This window comes from Mauremys reevesii, linkage group 5 (assembly GCF_016161935.1).
Source record: "Mauremys reevesii isolate NIE-2019 linkage group 5, ASM1616193v1, whole genome shotgun sequence".
In the NCBI taxonomy this organism is placed as follows: Eukaryota; Metazoa; Chordata; order Testudines; family Geoemydidae; genus Mauremys; species Mauremys reevesii.
The window spans coordinates 54,032,728-54,050,590 of NC_052627.1; the positions used below are offsets into that span (position 1 = coordinate 54,032,728).

The 17,863-nt window shown below is 42.2% G+C and overlaps 1 protein-coding gene across 1 annotated transcript in view; it reads right to left on the reverse strand.

Moving 5' to 3' along the window:
* FREM3 (FRAS1 related extracellular matrix 3) overlaps positions 1-17,863 on the reverse strand; it is a 313,505-nt gene that overhangs the window by 262,892 nt on the left and 32,750 nt on the right. The window contains exon 3 of the mRNA XM_039539811.1: positions 3,725-3,871. Within this exon, the coding sequence (XP_039395745.1) occupies positions 3,725-3,871 (147 nt within the window). The remainder of the gene's footprint in view (positions 1-3,724; positions 3,872-17,863) is intronic.

Genomic DNA, 17,863 nt, shown 5'->3' on the forward strand with positions numbered 1-17,863 from the left:
GAGGACAGCCCGGCATCCCTAGATGCATGCAGCCAGGAGCTGTTTTCAAGCCAGGAGGCAGGTAGCCAGTCGTAGCAGACAGTGCTTGGGGAAGAACAAAAAGCCGGTAAGAAGCTTTTATTTTGGGAAGGCAGTTGTTCGGTGCGGGCTCTTGGGGCGAGGAGGGTTGCAGAAAGAAGGATTAGGGCTGCATGCATGCCTAGATGCAGAATAGGGCGTTGATGTGCTCTCTCACATTGCAGTAATCGGCCTCAGTGATCTCTTCAAAGGTCTCATGCAGAAGCTGGGCAATCTGCTTATGCAGGTTCCTTGGCAGAGCTACTATGCTCCTTGTTCCAGTTAGGCTAACATGTCCACGCTACTGTGCTGTGAGGGGCAGGGGGACTATTGCTGCACACAGGCAAGCAGCATAAGGGCCAAAGCAGAAGCTGCATTGTAGTAGAAGACTCTCCCTTGCTTCTCAGGTCACCCTCAGCAGCGAGGTATCTTCCAGGATGAACTCATCCTGTGGAAAATGTGGAGACAGTGTTCAGTATAGGGGCCCCCTGCAGCTGCTGACTCTCCCCAAGGCACAGAACCCCAGAGGACAGTGCAGCCCCAAAACAATCAGTCCCCCTTGCCCCGTGCTTACTCACCATTTTGGGGCTCCTGTGGGTTACGTGCGCTCGCTTTGGGACGGGCACTTTCTGCTACTGCGTACACTGTACTTGTCTTTAAGTAAGGCCAAATCATTGCTCTGTCTTGTGTGAATAATGCTGCCTCTGTTAAGTGTTACATTTTGGCTTTACAGATGCAACCTTGAGATCACAGCCATCCTTGTTATCAACGGCCGAAAGACTGCAAAGAATCAGGAAGCATCCACGAAGAACCAAAGAGGACCTGCTACATGAAGTCATGCAGCAGTCCCTTACTGAAAATCAAAAAGTACAGGAGTGGCGGGAGACTGAAAGGAGGCTCTGCTAGTAGAATGTGGATCACTGGCACCAAAGCATGGAGCAGCTCCTAAGTATTATGGAGCACCAAGTGGACTTGATGGAGGCACTCATAGCATTGCAGATGGAGCAGATCTGCGTCCGCCCCCTGCCCCCGCAGCCTTTGTCCTCAAACTCTTTACCTTGTGCCCCCATGTCACCACCAACCCACTTGCCCCAACATCCAGTTTCTTATTGCCACCAGCTGCCTCCAACACCTGTAGCTTCACCACCAGCCCTGCAAACTACGACCCTTACCCACTGCACTCAACCCCCATAACCATGCATTTTAACCAGCCTGTAGTGCAGCACTCACTGCATGGCATTCCAGACAGGAAGGCTGAATATGATAACAGGACATATGCAAATCTGTGATTGTCCCATTCCCCACCCCACCCCTTCCCTCCTCCCACACAGCATAGATGTGTCATGCCCTTTCTGTTTCCCCAGCAGTTGTGTTTCTTTTCAATAAATGAATTTTTTGGCTTTGAAAACATTCTTTATTGCATTAAGTAAAAGATACCGTAACCCAGGAAAGCAACAGGCACTGCAAGTCAGTGCATCATACGTAGTAAACACAGATGCCTACTAGCATTGGAACCATTGCACTTCACTCCTGTGCAGGACACTGAATATTACTGGTGGCTTTCAGCATCAAATTGCTCCCTCAAGGCATCCCTAATCCTTACAGCCCCATGCTGGGTCCCTCTAATAGTCCTGCTCTCTGGCAGTTCAATTTGAACAGCCAGAGTTGAACCTCCATGGTCCATGCCTCAGTGAAGCTTTCACCCTTCCCTTCACAAATGTTATGGAGGGTACAGCACGCGGCTATAACTGTGGGGATGTTGTCATCGGCCAGGTCCAGCTTCCTATACAGACAGCGCCAGCAGCCTTTTAAACAGCCAAAAGCACACTCCACAGTCATTCTGCACTGACTCAGCCTGTTGTTGAACTGCTCTTTGCTGCTGTCAAGGCTCCCTGTGTAGGGTTTCATGAGCCACAGCATTAAAGGGTAAGCAGGGTCTCCAAGGATCACAATGGGCATTTTGACTTCCCCTATGGTGATCTTCTGGTCTGGGAAGAAAGTCCCAGCTTGCAGCTTCCTGAACAGGCCTGTGTTACAAAAGATGCATGCACCTTTCTGCACCAGCCTGTGTTAATGTCCATGAAACGTCCACAGTGATCCACAAGCGCCTGGAGAACCATAGAGAAATACCCTTCCGATTTATGTACTCGGAGGCTAGGTGGTCTGGTGCCAGAATTGGAATATGCGTCCCATCTATCGCCCCTCCACAGTTAGGGAAACCCAATTGTGCAAAGCCAGCCACAATCTCACGCACATTCTGGCACAGTTCTGGCATGTTCTGGAACAGAGTCACAGTTCTTCTGAGCAGAATGCGATTAATGGCCCTGCAAACTTGCATCAACACGATTCCAATGGTCGACTTTTCCACTCCAAACTGGTTAGCGACTGATCAGTAGCTGTCTGGAGTTGCCAGCTTCCAGACTGCAACAGTCACTCACTTCTCCACTGGCAGGGCAGCTCTCAATCTTGTGTCCTAGCGCTGCAGGGTGGGGGCGAGCTCAGCACACAGACCCATGAAAGTGGCTTTCCTCATCCGAAAGTTCTGCAGCCACTGCTAGTCATCCCAGACTTGCATGATGATGTGATCCCACCACTCAGTGCTTGTTTCCCGAGCCCAAAAGCGGCGTTCCACTGTGGTGAGCATGTCCGTGAATGCCACAAGCAATCTCATGTTGTATGCGTTATGCCAGTTGGCATCATCGTTGGACTCCTCACTGTCACTTTGTAGCTTAAGGAGTAACTCGATTGCCATTTGTGACATGCTGGCAAGTCCCATCAGCATATTCCTCACAAGTTCAGGATCCATTCCCGCAGACTGAAAGGGAAGACTGAGCACGCAGTACAAAAAAATGTTGAAAGATGGCGCCAAATGTGGATGGAAGCACAGGGATTGCTGGGATGTGAAGCAATGCATCACGGGGCATTGGGACAGGACTTAGAATGTCCTGCATCCCCTTCCCCTTCCCACAGCGCCAGAATGGGAAGAGGTGCTCTGTGGAATAGCTGCCCATAATGCACCGCTCCCAATACTGCTGCAAGTGCCGCAAATGTGGCCACACTACTGTGCTTGCAGCTGACACTATGAACACATGCCAGTGCTTTCCCTGCTGTGGTCTCTGAGGGCTGCTTTAACTCCCGGTGCTCTACATCTGCAAGTGTAGACATGCCCTAAAAGAGGGGGTTAGTGGATTACAGTTTGTTGTAATAAGCCATAAAGCCAGTGTCTGATTTTTATGACTGCAGAGGAGTTAACAGGGCACTCTTCCTTGAATGGTCCCTTCGAATACATGCTAACTACTTATGCTAAACAATCTGCTCCACCTTGTATTTAGCTATTATGCTCAGAGGACCTTTCCCAGAGCTGAAGAAGAGCTCTGTGTGGCTTGAAAGCTTGTCTCTCTCACCAGCAGAAACTGGTCCAATAAAAGATATTACCTCACCCACCTTGCCTCTCTAATATCTTTGGACTGAGATGGCTACAACTACACTGCACACATAAAGAGCCACGTACCAACAATAAACAACAACCGTTGTGTTACTACTGTGGACCCTGGATGTTGAATAGATAAAAAACAGCAGCACCAGCTGTATAGTCGCTACTGATGCTGCATAACAAAGCTGCCTCTCCCCCACAAATGACATCTAGAACAATTACAAAGTAACTCACTGATGAAAGACGTCTCTCCTAGGTATCCTCTGCGCTTGAGAATCACCTCCAGGAACTTGGAGTCCTCGTCTACAATGTAGTACTCTTTCTCCAGTGAAATCCAAGGCCAGTTCAAACGGAAGCGTTGGCTCTTTAGCTCATTTCCTCCTGTGATTCATGGGAATAACAGAAACATCATGATACAGCACACGAATTCCAGGACAGAGCTAGAATTCTCTGAGATTGTCATTCAAATGTACTTGCTTTGGCATCAGGGCAAATTAGGAGGCTTTTTTTCCTCATCTATGTATACTTGGGAAAACAAGTGCCCAAGCATGGAATAACTGAGTACCTTCCCACAAGCTCCCACAATACACACTAAATTCACACTCTACAGACCCAAAGGCCTGGGCAGGAGGCAGAGTTAGTGTGTTTTAGTGTACAGACTCCTTAACTGAGCTAGCCATTACTTTGCAGAAATTAGTCCTACTCCTGATAGGAAAAGTCTGGGAAGGTGGCTTTTCAAGGAGCCATGGCTAGGTCAGAATGTGGTGTCACATTAATGCTGCTTTTGCTATGCCAATGTATACCCATCTGCACACAAAAAATTGAATGTAGACTGAATTTACACATATGCCACATGTTTGGGTATTGAGTAATAAAGTGAGATAATCACATAATACAGAATGTGGTAATACTTTGCACAAGAGGAATAATCAGGAGTTGTGATTAAGTGTCCCTTCTTATTCTTAGGAAAATACTTTAACAACATTTCAGATTTTATATTATATATATATATATATATATATATATATATATATATATATATATATATATATATATATATATATATATATAGACTAACAGAGACTAAAGAGAGAACTATGAATTTAATGTCATTAAAGCTAAAAAACCTCAAAGATAAATCATACTAACCACTTTTTAAAGGAGGCTTAGGGAATTTGCATATCTAACTCACATTAGAACCAACAGGAGCCAGATGTAATTTCCTTCCTACATCAATGGGAGACCACATTAATATTGTTATTTGTATTGTGGTAGTGCCTAGAGTTGGCAGCTGAGACTAGGGCTCCATTGTGCCAGGCAAAATAAATGCTTTTATAGCAACAGTAAAGGCCTAATCTAACTCCCATTGAAATCAGTTGAAGGAATTCTGTTGACAGCAGTGGGAGTTGGATTGGGCTCTAAATCAAGAGTAACTCCAATAAAAATCTATGACGCTCCATCAACGTAAAAGCAATGTGAGATCATAATCAATCCTAACATGATTCCTTCCTCCTACTCCATCTGACATTTCCAGCTTCTAATCAATTGTACTCCTGAACTAAAGATTTTAATGGCACCTAGGAAACTCAACATTCATCAATAAAGAAATCCTGAATATCACCTCTGTTAACTGCTAAAGTTTACCAATTTACCAATCCAGAACCTTTTCAGTTTAGCTGTTTGTTTACTGCTCTGGCTGACACGGAGTCACAATGTGTAGTCTGAAAAATTACCTCTGAAAACATATTCCACACATGCATCTTTATGACTGGTGTGCAATGGCCAGTGGAGGTGGTGATTTTTTTTGTCCTCAGAAACACCCCAATAGATCATATAATTATTTCTGGTGCAAAGTGCAGTTCAGCGTGATTAATGGCCAACAAACAAAATTGTTCTTGGTTGCTATTTGATAGAGCCTTTCTTCCCTTTGCTCTCCTTATCTAATCAACTGTTGACAGGGTTGGGTTATTTAAAAAAAACAAAACAAAAAACAAAAAACACTAGGTGCCCCAAATTGCCAATACTACTTTAGCCTAGAAGTGGAAGATTGGAAACAAATGAAGTGTGAGTGTGATTCAGAGCCAGATTTTTAAAGAAAAAGAAAACTTTTTAAAAGAATCTTTTGACTTCTTGAGGGATAAACACACTCCTACACGTGTGAGGTATATTAACAGATTCCACAAGTTTTCAAGCACTTAATCCAGTCTAGGATAAACTGGAAGATTTCTAATTTCTTAGCATCTACAACCAAAAGAGAGGTTTCAATTTAAGAGTACAACTTGCAAATTATGACACTACATAGACACTTAGAGGAGAGACAGTGCAATTACATGTCTGGCTACATCTGTTTCCAATCATGAATATTGACTTCTTTTGAAGTCAGTGTTTGCATTCTAAAGCACTCACCCCCCTTCAAATCACAAAAGAGAGCAAAGAGTTTTCACCTGAACTAACTGCAGAAAACAGAGGTTAGTGATGGGATGGGGAACTGTACCAACTTCCCTAGGCCTTTACTACTTGTACATTGTGACTGGAGAAAGAGAAAGCAAACCAAGCTGTTGGTCATGCACTCTTCATGGGAAGAAACCATGAGTCCACCACGTCTGGGTGGGTTAGAATACTCTCTGAAATTTCTTCAGCAGCAACATTCCACACACACTGGGCATACTGGCCTCAGTCAGTCATTAGAAATGCAATTTATGATGTGGCTCTGCAATCTACCACATATGTACACACTCGAGAACACATATGTATAGATACAATAGAAATATCACACAGACAGTGGAGATATCCATGTGAAAAATTGCCTTTGGTGGTCGCCCTTTATGCTACTGTTATATGCAGTGGGCAGAGCTGTTGTTTTTGCTGGTGGGCTCTTTATGCTGCTAGAGCATTAGCATTATTAAGGCAGCCTGATTTTTCAGGTACAGAGAGATGAAAACAGGAATGAAAATGTATTTTTAAAACTCTCAAAATATTTCTGAAATACTTTATCTCCAACATCCATGGTAGTGTGGTAAAAGCTTTGTTGGGAAAGACCTTCATAACTCACTTTTGGCTTATCGCCCATGGACACTTAAAAAAAAGCATTTTTTCTCCCATGTGGATGTAGCAATCTTATTGCTAGTGTGACAGGAGCAATATGGGACAGAAGACGTCAGCGTACACTTGTTGGTTTCATGAGCTAAGGGGGATTCTAAAACTCACCTGTAATGAACAATATCAAAAGGTGGGTGTAAATATTCATTCTTACTGATCAAAACCAAAACACTGTCTACATATTCCTATCGTCATGTTACATAAATATTTTGCCAAATGTAGGGAGCATTTTTGTTCCACTTCATGTTGCTAATGTTATTCATGATGAAAGAAAAGCATAGTTCACTGAGAAGTTTATATTGTTATGGTATGAAGATACATATAAGCCAATACAGTCTCTCTTTAGAATCAGCTAGTACATGGAAAGAGCAACAATACAGACACCATAAACAGTTGAAAAAAGTGTACTTTGCATATGTTCACTGATGAAAGCAACAGTGACCTTGGCATAGTGCATATCTTGAGGATTAACGACTAACTGGAGGAGCTGATGACCCAAAGCAGCTGGTCATTAATCCCCAGGAAATGCCCTGTACCTCTGTCATCACTGCTGAATAAAAGAGCAAGAGAGGTACAGGCACACACCATTTTTCAGCAATGCATACTTCAGACTTTGACTTAGTCACTGTGACATTTTGTAAATTCACACATAAAAAACCCTGTTAACTTACAGTTAAAGTTGTTCAAGCTCATTTCCCATCAATGCTATTGAAGAAATCAAGAAACTCCCCAGCCGAGGGAAGATAACATCCAGAGCAATCTCAGCCCTATGTCTTACCACTCAAACACCACAACACCTACAAGTTCTCACAGACTCTTCACCTCTACAACAGACTTCTCTTCTCTTTCCATACAACCTCCCTCACAGGGCTGGCCCTAGACCAAATGGTGCTGCAGGCGAGGAGTGTCTTCGGCGCCCCCCCCCAATTTGTTAAACTTTTGAATACCTTATTTTTTATTGCATTTGTAGCTCATTTCATGACTTTGATGCACAATTTGCATGGATGATTTATCCCTGTCACATAAGATAAATTTGCACAGTAGGATCTGTAAATCTGTATTTATTCATGCCATATATAAACAAAATAAACAAAATTGTTTCCTCTAAGCTTATAGAAACTTTTTAATTTTAAGAATAACTGAAATGGCCTAAAATCAAGAAATTGAACTGTGCACTCACACTGGGTAGACCAGTATTAAATAGTGTTACAGTAGGTGACAACCTTAGAATGTTAACCCTAGTCCAGAGGTAGGCAACCTATGGCACGCGTGCCGAAGATGGCACACAAACTGATTTTCAGTGACACTCACACTGCCTGGGTCCTGGCCACCAGTCCGAGGGGTTCTGCATTTTAATTTAATTTTAAATGAAGCTTCTTAAATGTTAAAAAAAACTAATTTACTTTACATACAACAATAGTTTAGTTATATATTATAGACTTACAGAAAGAGACCTTCTAAAAATGTTAAAGTGTCTTACTGGTACGCAAAACCTTAAATTAGAGTGAATAAATGAAGACTCGGCACACCACTTCTGAAAGGTTGCCGACCCCTGCCCTTTCTCAATTTCTCGCCTTTGCTTTCGCGAGCTGAAGCACAGAGTCAGAAAGATCCAAAGACTGGCCCATGGCATTTTCAAGTGATAAAATAGCAAGTGACGTCAGTCTCTCAGCGGCCACTGATCCATTGAAGATATGTTTTAATGAGCCTGAGCTTTGAAAAGCTGCGCTCATCACTTGCAACTGTGACCAGGAGCATGAGCAGAATCCTCAAAGCTATCCACACATTAGGAAAAAAAGTGTCCTTCAGCTCTGCATCATGAATGAATTGGAGAACTTGTAGTGGAGAGTGCTTCACATATTGCAAAATGTGATGGATGTTGTCCATTTCAACAGAGGTCTTTATAATTAACTTCCGAACATTCACTGACATCCAAATATGTGTCAGCATCCAGGGAAGGTCTGTATAATTGTTCAAGAGTGTTTTCCTGTCCGCTGGCAGATTACTAAGGTCATACAAAAGGCCCCAAATCTTTTTGTGGTGCTTTATTTCTCCAAACCTTCTTCAATGGACACTTGAGCAGCATCAACAAGTGAGCAAAAAAACGCCCTCTTGAATTTTTCTTCTGCGCTTCCCAGAACCTCACCTCTGCCTTCGGAACCAAACTGTCTCTTCTTCTGATGAATGTGAGTTTCCTTGAAGAGAGGCTCAACTCCTATGTTTTCCTCCATTTCTTTGGCAGCAGTGATGCCATCTTCAAATCCATTGTCTCTGTAGGCCACAATGAAATCAAGGCAGCTTCTCATCAAAGTAGTAGCAGTTGCGATGTCCATCGACTGAGTTTGTAATGCATTGCTTGCAATGTTTACTTGGAACAGGATATCATACCAAACCACAATTGAGATCAGAAATTTGAAATCAGTGATTCTCCATCACTTTCCTCACATTCCCATTCCTTATCTTCAGGCAAATCTGCTAATTTCTTAGTAATAGGACTTCCATAATTTACACGTTGCTCCTCAATTTCCTCTGCACTGGAACGATTGCCGCTTCCTAAAGCCTGGCCTATGTTGTTCTGTATCAGATATTTTCCTATCAAATTTGCCCCTTGTTGCAAATTAGATTGCAACTGAGCTTTTTGCTTCCTATACTGAGCTCCTGAAGGCTTCTTCAGGGGCATCTTTAATTTTCTATGGGGGAAAACAGACATTATTAGGGAGAGCAAAAGTCTATGTTCTGCAGTCTTAGAAGGTCATCAAACATTACTTCTTTTGCCATGCTTAACACGTAACAGTACTTCTTTTATATTGTTGCATAGATAGGGGTTTGACAGATCTCTCTGGCGTCTCATTAAATATGTCCTTTATTAATTGCTACTAACAACTCTTCAAGTCTTAAAACATAAGTACACTTTCACAATTATACAATAAAACAAGGTTCACAATATCGCAGCTGGGCTCTCACTTCACTTCATTCTTATATCTCACTGACTGACTGGTGCTGCCCTGCCCTGCCCCTTATATACCCACAAGGGCATGGCTGACAAAATTCTAAGAAGCTTGAGGAAAATGTAGTTCTCGGAAAGTCTGGAAGTTTCCACGAGATTCTACAAAGATCCAGAACATTCTAGGAAGTTAGTGAAAAATGAATCCACATATGGAATACCTGAAACATTTTACTTCTAACATTCTATTTTTCCTCTTATCACTAACAACAAAAACAGCACACCGAGCCTGGTGCCCCGCTAAGCCTGGCACCCCAGGAGGTTGCCTGCCCCTAAATCTGGCCCTGCAACCTCACCTCATAATGTGCACATCAAATTTAACTACACCTCCAGGAGATTAACGTATTTTACTGACAGACATACTATCATCATAAAAAAGGATTCTCTTCTTCTCCAGAGCTCCTCTTGTCACAGGCTGGTGGTGCCGTTAGGGAACCAGTTGTGGCTTCCCAATCCTATGCCACCTGGCCCCAGTGCAGGTTAGATCAACTGAGGAACTGCTAGAACACACGGTTTGATGCCACCCTCCCTCCACAGCTCCCCACACCAGTGGTGGAGAGGCAGCTCAAGCAGGAAGTGGTTATGCTGCCTGCACCAGTTTTACACCAGCACAGAATTCCCCTGTGCAAGGATAATTCTTCACTGACCTCCTCTAGCCAGAATATTTGCAACTTGAGTGGTGACAAATGGACGACAGAATCAAACCCATAATTTGTTATTGCTACTTTAAAAAAAATCTATCTGGCCTTTTCAGCCATATTATTATTGTTATTTATTTATATTACCATAGCACCTAAGATCCCTAGTCATGAACCAGATACATTCACTACACAGACAGAACAAAAATAAGGTTCCTTCCCCAAGAAGCCTACAATATAAGACAAGGCACAACAGATGGATATAGACAGAGAGATGCGGGAGTACAAGGAAACAATGAGGCAATACCAGTCATGATGGCAGGGAGTGGTATCACAGCAACAGGGATCAGACAAAGGACAGGGTTTCAACCAACTTGTGCTGACAAACCCAATTTGCATCTCTTCAGGGGCAGACACACAATCTGGCTTTGATGAACCACTTGTGGTTCATCACACAGAAGAGCTCTTTCAGTGATGTCTAGGAGGTTTATGAGAGAGTGGGACTTCTGCTGGTGATCCTAACATTGGCCAGCAGTTAGGGGCTGAGTAAGGGATTCTGAAAAGCACGCTCATGAGCTGACCAGCTGGCTGTCTTTATCAGCAACCTGCAGACTTTGAAAGCAGCCAACTAAACACCCAACAAGCCAATTCTGGCTCAGTAGTGAAGCTGTGGATTGAATAAAGTCTGTGTTAGGAAGCAAGGAGGACCAAGTTTACCCTTCTGGCCAGCCTGTTTTCGTGACTCCTCACAGATAGGAGCAGCAGAGATTGTGTATGAGAGATTACATAGGAGATGAGCAGATGAATCAGGGAGGGAGCCTGGCAGCATAAGGAAACCAAAGTAGTTGACAATTTAACAGTTACACAGGCTACTCATTCAGAAGACCAATTAGGTTATCACAAATTAGAGTTATTTTCCTATGTGTTTAATTGTAAAAAAGTTCAAAAGTGGCTTGTGTGTGTGTATGTGAAGTCTGGAGTTTGTAGGGACCGTTGTTATTTAGCTAGACTGAAATCACAAAAAAACTGAAGACTCTCAGGCAGCATTTCATAAAGAGGATATTAAAAAATTCCTCTGCAAATAAGTTTGCAAATATTTTTTAAGAAAATACATGGAAAGTTGAATTTTTCTGTGAAGAGTTACTGTGCCAAATTTTGGATTCTAACAAACAGATCCTGAGTGGTTATAAAACAGCATAGCTATACTGACTTCAACGAAGCTATGCTGATTTATACTCACTTAGAATATGTCCGTAAATACAAAAAATTAAAATGTGAAATGGAAGGATTTAGTGTAAAATTCAACACTGCCTCCATAATACATTTGGTCAAATTCATCCCTGGTGTAATGCCAGTCAAGTGCAGTTGCACCATGAATTAATTTGGCCCAATGTTTCTATTTTCTTTCAGTGTATTAATTTCATTAGCATAGTACTTTTAGGCAGAAATAGTGTGAACGTGTTGGAGAATGGCTTCTCAAAGTCTATTCTAGTCCATTCCTAGGTTGATGGGATTTGGAATTTTTTGTGTGTGTTAGAATAGAAAGGTTCCTTTCCCCTTTCTCAAAGGTATGTAGTTTCAACTGTTCTCAAGGCACAGGCTTGTGGTTTTTTTATTTTCTTCACCAGTTCAGATCCTGAAAATTTCATGCTTACACAAGGCAGAAGAATGCAAAATCCTTTGGAGGCATTACATACATCTCACATATTCAGTGCTCAAGTGGGTGAGCGATTATAACCCCAGACAGGCTACAATGACAAACAAGTTCATCTCCAAATTCAGGGCTGGTGTAACGCAACTGACATCAGAAAGATACAGGGAGCCAGCACAGTGATGAGCTCTGAACCACATAGGAGGTGCTTCTCTTCCCTGTAATTTGCCCCTAATTCCATCCTATGCTACAATGCACCAAAGTCATATCTGTTCTACTGCCAAAGTACCATCCATGGCTGCAGGGCCAGTTTTTCCCCTCATAAATTAAGCCAGTTGAACAGATTTTGCTCAAACTTTTAAAAAACAAAAACAAACAAACAAAAAAACCCTCCACCAGACTGGGACCAAGCATGGAAAATTTTCAACCACAAGAGCTATTTGCCTGAGAAATTTGTGATCAGCTGATGCAGCAGAGGTAGGCAAACTATGGCCCGTGGGCTACATCCGGCTCGCAGGACTGTCCTCCTGCCCAGCCCTTGAGCTCCCAGCCGGGGAGGCTATCCTCCAGGCCCTCCCCGGTTGTTCCCCCTCCCCCACAGCCTCAGTTCACCGTGCTGCCAGCGCTCTGAGCGGAGGGGCTGCGAGCTCCTGCCAGGCAGCGTGGTGACATGGCTGGCTCCAGCTGCCAGACACGCTGCTCTGAGCGGCATGGTAACGGGGTAGGGAGCGGGTGTGTGTGTTGGATAAGGGGCAGCGGGCAGTGAGGAGACAGGGGGTGGTTGGATGGGGCAGAGATTCGGGGGAGCGGTCAGGAGACAGGGAATGGGGGGGTTGGATTGGGGTGGGAGTCCCAGGGGCCTGTCAGGGGCGGGGTGTGCATAAGGGTCGGGACAGTCAGGGGACAGGGAGAAGGGGGGGTTGGATAGGGGATAGGGTTCTGGGGGGCAGTTAGGGATGGGGGGTCCCAGGAGGGGGTGGTCAGGGGACAAGGAGGGGGGGTTGGGTGGGTGGGGATTCTGAGGGGGGCAGTCAGGGAACTGAGCGGATAGGGGGTGGGGGCCAGGCTGTTTAGGGAGACACAGCCTTCCCTACCCGGCCCTCCATACTGTCTTGGAACCCCGATGTGGCCCTCAGGCCAAAAAGTTTGCCCACTCCTGTGATACAGGGAACTAGAATGAAAGCTGCAACTCAGCCTTAAGAACACCCTATGCAATGCACATCCACTGTAATACATACACTTTGGGGATTAATTTTCAAACAAATCCCATTGTTTAGCTTTTGTTCATGTGTTCACCCACACAAAGAGAGTCTCCCGGGCAGTAGAGCAGCCTTGCTACCCTTTGGGTATCTGGCATGCCACTACATAGCCTCCCCTGCCATTTAGGCTAACCTCTGCCCTTTCCAGTTATAAGTCAGAAGTCAACAGAGGAAAAGCTTGTAGTCATTCTCTAGAATGAAGATCTCCAAACAGCTATATCCAGTCCAATCAGCAAGCTGTTACCTGGCACAGGTAACACCAGGAACTCGGTCTCATGCTGATCAACACACGACCTTTGATCAATGATGAGTCACCCAATCTCGTTCGGCATCACAGAAATCTGGCTGAGGGACACTGAAGACTTCATCCCGCAAGATACTCTATTCACTACATATGCAGACCCATGGGAGGATAAGTCTGAAGCTGTTCTACGTCATTAGAGATCCAAATGAAGGAAAGCTCACTTGATTTAAAAATATTATTTAAATGAATCCCCTTATAGTTGAGAGTTTCTGGACTCTCAGATAAATCTGCAGATGCCAAAAGCCTTCCAGAGAAGCAGAGAGAGATGTGGTGATTAAGTTCATAAGACTCATTGTTTTGGGAGGCTTCAACATCCATTCAGACCTCAGTTCTGACAGGACAAACCAAAACCACTTATAAAAAATCTCCACCTTAAGCTTAGCGCACTTAGTTCATGTCCATGTCCTCTGGAAACAATATGGGGTAGTCTAAAGACACTATTTCTGTATTAGAGAGAGCTTTATGAGGATGATTTAGCAAGATTTTTTTTAGATAAAAAGCAAAAGACTTAATTTTATAAAAAGTGCTCCAAATATATCCAGGTCAATAAATATGCAGATTTTTGCCAATAAAGATATAAACTAGCCTAATGGATACAGGAAGCTTTAGATACATATTGTCTACTTACTGACGTTTTTACGGGGAAAAATATATGCTAAATAACCAGAACTGTATGTATGCTCATATAAAATGTTTCAATGGAAGACAAAAACACTGTGTATTTGGAAAATTACCAAACACCAGACCTTGAAATTTTGCACTCAGATTACCCTGGATGACAGCTGTATAGTTTTGATTAGCTGAGGTACTCCATCAAGCTATTATAGTTAATAAGGCCTGTGACTCTTTCACTACAGAGCCCACAGACCCATGTCTCCCCTAAAGCATACCTCCTAGGAATGACAGATATTGCCAATTTCACATGTCAAGCAAAGCCTACAGTTTTTCTCATGTCAAAGAGTACTTTTGTAAAGAAGACATCCTGATCGTCAATGAAGCCAAAAACAAGCACTCTTAGATTTCAATGCTTTCTTTAGCACCATTCTCTTAGCCACTCTCCTGGTTTTGGTTTTCCCAAGTGATTTTTGCTGTCTCTTAATGCACATGTCAAGTATTGTCGAATCTCAGTAGGAGGATAGGATTGGCACATTGCTGCTTCCATTCTGGCAGCTGACTGTAATCACATTCAGTTTTACATGTGTGCTAGTTATGATTACATGCTATAAACTGAAGGAAGTTGTCCCATCATGTTTCCTAGTCTACAGTCTGTCACAAAGGACTAACTACTAAGTGTCATGTTCCAGATTTCATTGTAAGTTGCTGCTACAACTTTATAACGGAAAAGAAGGGAGGAAGGATGGTCCAGTGGTTAGGGTCCTAGCCTCAGACTCTGAGATCTGGGTTCAGTTTCCTGCTCTTCCACAGACTTCCTGTGTGACTTTGGATAAGTCACTTAGTCTCTCTGTACCTCAGATCCCTATCTCTAAAATGGGGATAATAGCACTTATCTGCCTTACAGGGACTTGTGAGAATAAATACATTAAAAACTGTGAGTCACTCATATACTTGATAATGGGGGTTGGGGGTGTGAGAGGAAGAATAATAGATTTTTATTTCTCCCATCTGTTCCCAGCCAACTATCAGAATAGATACAGAATAGTTGCCATTGAGCAAATCAATAAAAAAACTGATGCAGTAAGTTATAAGTCACTTAGAGAGTGTACAAATACAATAGGCAGAATGGATAACAAAGCTGGTTGTTGAATAGTATCACACCCTTTTTCTAATATTAAATGTTCACAGTGCAGAAAGGGGATCACTTAAAAGTATTGCAAATGAGTATTGGATTTCAACTGATTAAAAGTTAGCTGATGAAAAACTGCTCCTTATCCATTGCAGAGATCAGATACCTCCAAGTAACTAATTCTACAACAGCTATATTGCCACATATAGTTGTATACATAATAAAAGTTTTTCACAGGCATTAATGCAGTATTTCACCCAAAATAAATAATGTAAAATGTCTTATGTTCATTATCATTGGGAAATGTTAATGTCTTTATGGATTTATTTTAAATTATTTACACAATGAAACAGTTTTCCACTTGGCCAACCATGTAAAAAGAGAAGGAAGGGCATATTATTGTTTATTTTCATTGTAGTGAATTGTGTTACTATAAACTATGATCTGCGTCTGAAGTGTGCAGTTCAAGTTACCTGGCCTCCAGATTTTAAATTTAACATAAAAGACAGGCTTCTCTCCCCAAGAGACCTAAAAGTTCACTGAAAGAGTTGTAATTTGAGACCAATGAGCCGATGCATACAGAAAAACAGAGAGTCAGTTTGTACAGTAGGAGGCTGAGAGGCACACCTCCCCCTGGTCTTAGCCCACCCAATCCCCCTCCTCCAGAGTTCTCTTAGACTCCAAGGTTGCATGTGCTGTCGTAGCAAAAACTGCAAGCAATTTATAAAAACTCGATCTGCTTAATGAAATAAAGCAATGTTCCTTCCTGATCAAGGATATTATTTCATGTATGGCTCCAGTCGCATTACTCAGACTTTTTGCCTCATTCACTTAACTTCATTCTCTTCCATTTTACAAGAAAAACAGAACAATCCTTATTCAGACTTACTTTCAGAGTCCATTCCCCGCTCCCTCTCCATCTGAGTCAAGTATCACATCCCCCATCAAAACAGATTTTTTATTGTATTGTTTCCTTAATACTGATCACATTTTTTTAAAAGGCAATCCACAATCTTCTTCCTTCTGGGAACCACTAACTCAAAAGTTGAAGTTTTCTTTAAAATCTTGACCTAATATGCCATGATTTAATACCCCATTCTATATTATAGTAAGTTACCCAACCAAAGTCACCACAATATACTTGTAAAATACTAACTCACTGAAATACAACAGCCTTTAAAAAAAAAAAACCCACCAGCGCTGACATTCATATATATATGTATAAACTTAACTTTGATTGGAACACATCCAAAAGATTTTGATATTTCCTAGTTCTAGAAGGTTAATATGCCAAACAGAAGAGATGACACAGTAAAAGAGGCTTTTCCTCTGAAACAATACAAATGTTCATCACAAGATTATGGTAAAAACTTTCAAATATCCAAGTCTAAGGTGCGCCTGCAAAATATTAATGCATACATAAAATTCACATTTACTCACAAAAAAGAATATTTTGCCTACTCAAAAGAGATAATTACCCAAGCTATTACTATTGCATGTATACATATGCTGGGTTTGTATGTACAGCTTGTGAATGCAAATTAGTTGTCCACATTTGAACATTTAGCCCTGCAACCACTGCCTGCCAGAGTTGTGTCCATTCTGCTTTTTAAAAAGGGATGGGAAGTAGGTTTCTACATTCAGTATGGTGTTGCTGTCAGTTTCCAGTGCATTTTCTCTATAAATTTTAATTTAGAGGACGTATTTTGGTCTCAGTTATACTGGTATAAAACCAGAGTAACTCCACTAAAGCCACTGATTTACAACTGAGAGTAAGATTTGGATGTAGGTCTTTAATCCAATATTCATAAGCACAGGGGGAGTGTGGATGTCCAGTACATTAGAAAGAAAGAAAATCTTTACATAGACTATGTACCATGTCTTAATAAGGACACTGCATGTTGCCTTCTCACTGCAGATTTTAAGACTGAGATCAGAAATCTTATCAGCAGGGACTCTGAAATATGTACTGAATCACATAATTATATTTATAAAAATGTCTCCTATGTTGCTAGTCCAGTAGTAAAGCATTAATGTATCACATTGCCTTGTGGAATATCTGTGTTTGGGAAGATGTTGCCTGAAGGGACTATCCCTCGCGTGCTGAGAGAAATTTAGATTTTATAAAACAAGAAACAAGGAATAAAACTAGAGTCAAATGCTAGGCCCTTCTCAGTCTCCTAATCTTCCCTCCCCCCCCTTTTTTTTTTGCTCTGTATGGAATAAAAAGAATTAAACCGCTTATAAATAACCTAATGTGATAATATCATCTGAATTCCCTGTTATAAATCATAACATGTTATAAATAAACTTGTTTAGTGATCATTAATTCTTTTCAAGTTTGTTATTCAATTGCCACAGTATGGAATCTCACAACACCTGGCCATATATAACTGCTTGAAATCATAGGTGTTGATGACAGTCACTATCGGTCACATCCAAAGTGCACTTAGAAACAAAAAGAAATCTAGTGCTCAGTAAAATCTCCACATTGCATCTGGTGCTGTTTTCTTTTTTAAAAATTAAAATCTTCAGCCTGACATTCAGGCAGAATTTCAATCACCAGTTGTAGAGCTGAATGCTCAAGTGTGCTGACACACCACATAGCACAAGCTGTCAGGGCAAAAAACGGTAGTTCTGATGTCTCTGCCTTGGTTCCTAAAGCCAGCTGGGG